General features: G+C 35.2%; 1 protein-coding gene across 1 annotated transcript; it reads right to left on the reverse strand.

Annotated features, from left to right (window-relative positions):
* Positions 1-596: 596 nt before the first annotated feature.
* Positions 597-2,536, reverse strand: LOC126598669 (ethylene-responsive transcription factor ERF114-like). Its single transcript, XM_050265028.1, has 2 exons — positions 2,108-2,536; positions 597-1,338 (listed from the first exon to the last, which is right to left on the reverse strand). Exons 1-2 carry the CDS (start codon positions 2,253-2,255, stop codon positions 857-859), a joined length of 630 nt encoding a protein of 209 aa, XP_050120985.1. The 5' UTR covers positions 2,256-2,536; the 3' UTR covers positions 597-856.
* Between the last annotated feature and the right edge of the window lie 605 nt (positions 2,537-3,141).

The raw sequence follows: 3,141 nt of genomic DNA on the forward strand, positions 1-3,141 counted from the left end.
AAATTTTATTTTTTAAGTTATTAACTTTTTAGCACGCATATCTCACAATTTGTATAATGACACATGGTGTACCACCTCATATATCGATTACACTGAAAAATCTCTCCTAACAAACGCGTGAGACCCTTGTAATTAGTAACCACACATTGGATATATCAAATCGATGCCAGAATAGCCACAATTTTCAGACCCCAGTTGTCGTGTTTAAACTCCAAGCTTTTGTCACTCACTGCCGAATCCGATGACAATCCTCTCATTGAGAGAGTACACACGTTTCGGGTTTGTACTTTCCTTTGGGCTCTATGTAATGTAAATATGTGCACAAAATTCATGCAAAATACATATTTACATGGTTAAGTTAGCAAGCTTGCTTGATTAATTAACTTCGTTTCATACATCATGGAATTTCTCTTACACCATAATTATTGCATGCATCATATATGAGTTGATTCATGCTTGCTCAAATTAACTTCATTATTCCATCTTGATAAATCTAAGGAAAAAAGTGGAAAGCCCCGGGTATTCTTTAAATGTGTATTTTTTTTTTCTCATTCTGCACGCAATGTACAAAGTGTGCACGAGTAAAAAAGGAGATCTGCAAAAATCATTTCCCATATGTAAGGTTGCAAACACATGCATGGGAAATTTATATACCTTCTTGTCAAATAAGTCCTCATCAAATACAAACTGAAGTAAACTGTGATAAAAACTGAAAGTTGTTTTCGTCCAGAAGAAATTAAACAAAAATAAAAAAACGAAAGAAAAACACACATGCATCAAAATTATATGAGCCATTTACTCTCCTTAATCGTTCAGTCTCTCCAAGCGTTCACCCTAGTGATTAGTTCACTATTCATCATCTTGAGTGACTTCTGTCAAAGTCTTTCCTATACTTATAAGGAGGACCCGAACTCGAACTTGAAGAAGAACCAAACTGCATCGAAAAGCTTCGGAGCTCTGCGGCTTGTTGAGATGGCATGGAGGACGACGATGTAGATGTGACATTATTATATCGTGCATAATCGAAAACATTGGAATATGTTGGTCGAGAAATATTAGCCTCAGGAGGAATATTGTTCAAGCTGTGTTGTAATTGAGTAGTTATTGTGAGACAACCTGACTCAGAGCTCCCTTGAACTACTCTTTCGGGGAAGTTGAGCTTAGCTTTGCTTCCTTTGAACCTGAGAGCAGCTCCATCATAAGCTAGAGCTGCAGCCTCGGCTGTGTTGAAAGTGCCGAGCCACACTCGGGCTGCCTTAATCGGATCACGAATCTCCGCCGCCCACTTTCCCCATGGTCTCCGCCTCACTCCTCTATAGTGTTGTCTCCTCAAATTCCCTTCACACAAACGTATATTATTAATTTCTTTAAAGAATAAAAAAACAAAAAATTATCATTTCATATACAGGCGGAGACAGTACTTAAGTTAGTTTGAATAATGCTAGAGGGATCGCGTTAGTTGAATATAGTCAATACACATTGCTTAGGTTCAATTATTATGTGTGGTGCTCAAGTGTTATTTGATACATCAATTATAACATAACTTGTACTATGTTTGAAAATGGGATTCCTCTGTCATTAGCTCGGAACTTTTACCTTAACCAACTTTATGAAAAATATTGACAGACAATGAAGATGATATCACAAAATTAATGTTGGGAGAGGAGAGATCGAAACCTAATATGCATCACTTGTGTATTCATCTCTTCTAATATATGTATAAATTAAGTTCAAATCAGGAAAAAAAATGAATTAATAAGTTGAAGAAATATACTAGAGAAAACACCCAAACAAATATACTTGAGAAGGAATGCAACAGAAATAACATATAACTATAGATAATGATTTCTGCACAACTCTTTATCCAACCTAAATGCCAAAAATAAAGAGTGAGCAGTAGGAGGAAATAGGGATGCAGAAATTACTCCTCAATCCACATAACTAATTGGTTATAGGAGTTCTAAATCCCTTATGAAGGAGATCAAGTAGTGTTGCTGGAAATATGTCAAATAGTTGAAGAAAAAAATATATCAAATAATTATTTTTTTCAGAAAGAGAGTTAAAATGAAGATTAATTCATTGTTGATAATAATATAGGATATAATACCTTGATCTTGAAGTAGTACTGGTTGAGATTGAGTCTCGGTAGGGCTAGACTGTGAGGTGATTAACGAACTTATTCCTTGCATTTGATCAAGTGGGTTATTAATTTGGTCACTATTATTTCCGATCACCTGAGCTAGAGCTGAAACCATGGCAGAAGTGTCTTGCTGAGATCGAGCTGAGTAAACAGGAAATATTTGATCTTCCTCTTTCTCCTCCGATTCAACCGAAGCCAGTGGCCTCTTCCCATGTTTTAGATCCACTTTGTCTAGCTATTAGTACTTTGATGTTATATATGAGTCAGGATCTGATTCAAATTTGTTTAGCTTTGCTGCGTGCATTAAGAAAAAGACAGAAAATAAGGAAAGATAAAAAGAGATGAGAGGAGAGAGGAGGAGGAAGAGAGGTGTGGGAGATAGGGTTTGCTACAGGAAACTCTAAGCTTATATATATTTCGTCGTCCTGGTGTGAACGTTTGAATAATCCACATTATTCCTCCAACATTATTTCTTCATTTAAATATAACATATATATATATATACACACACACACACTATTTAATTGAGCTCAATATTTATTCTTCATTATTCTTTTACACTTGGATGCACACCAATACAGATATATCCAAAATTGAGCAAGTTGGACGTTGGAGGTCACACCCTAACTCAATATGATGCTAGCTAGTCATCCAACTGTAATTACCTTAACCCTAATCCAACCAACAAATATGAAAAGTACTCGTTATCATGAGTTTAGTGCTAAGCTCTAGTTTCCCTAACATATCGAGTTTATATTAGGATCAAACAAATTAAAAAATATTATGATAAGTGCAAATTTTATACAAAAACACATCAAAAGTTCAATGCAAAACCACCACCACCCCCTCCCCAAACTCATTTAGCCACTTGTCTGATGGCTATAATTGATTCTTAGGTTTGAATAGTTAGTTGTTTTTCCCCCGAAGTTTTGGGTTTTGAAGTATTTTCTTTGAAGTATAATGTTGTCAAGGACTTATATGTGCAAAATATTTAAAATTAT

This window comes from Malus sylvestris, chromosome 14 (genome assembly GCF_916048215.2).
Source record: "Malus sylvestris chromosome 14, drMalSylv7.2, whole genome shotgun sequence".
NCBI classification, from domain to species: domain Eukaryota; kingdom Viridiplantae; phylum Streptophyta; class Magnoliopsida; order Rosales; family Rosaceae; genus Malus; species Malus sylvestris.

Coding starts and splice junctions, on each gene's coding strand:
- LOC126598669 (XM_050265028.1), bottom strand. CDS start 2,255: ATGGTTTCAGCTCTAGCTCAGGTGATCGGAAATAATAGTGACCAAATT. Junction 1,339..2,107: donor AGTACTACTTCAAGATCAAG/GTATTATATCCT, acceptor GTTTGTGTGAAG/GGAATTTGAGGAGACAACAC.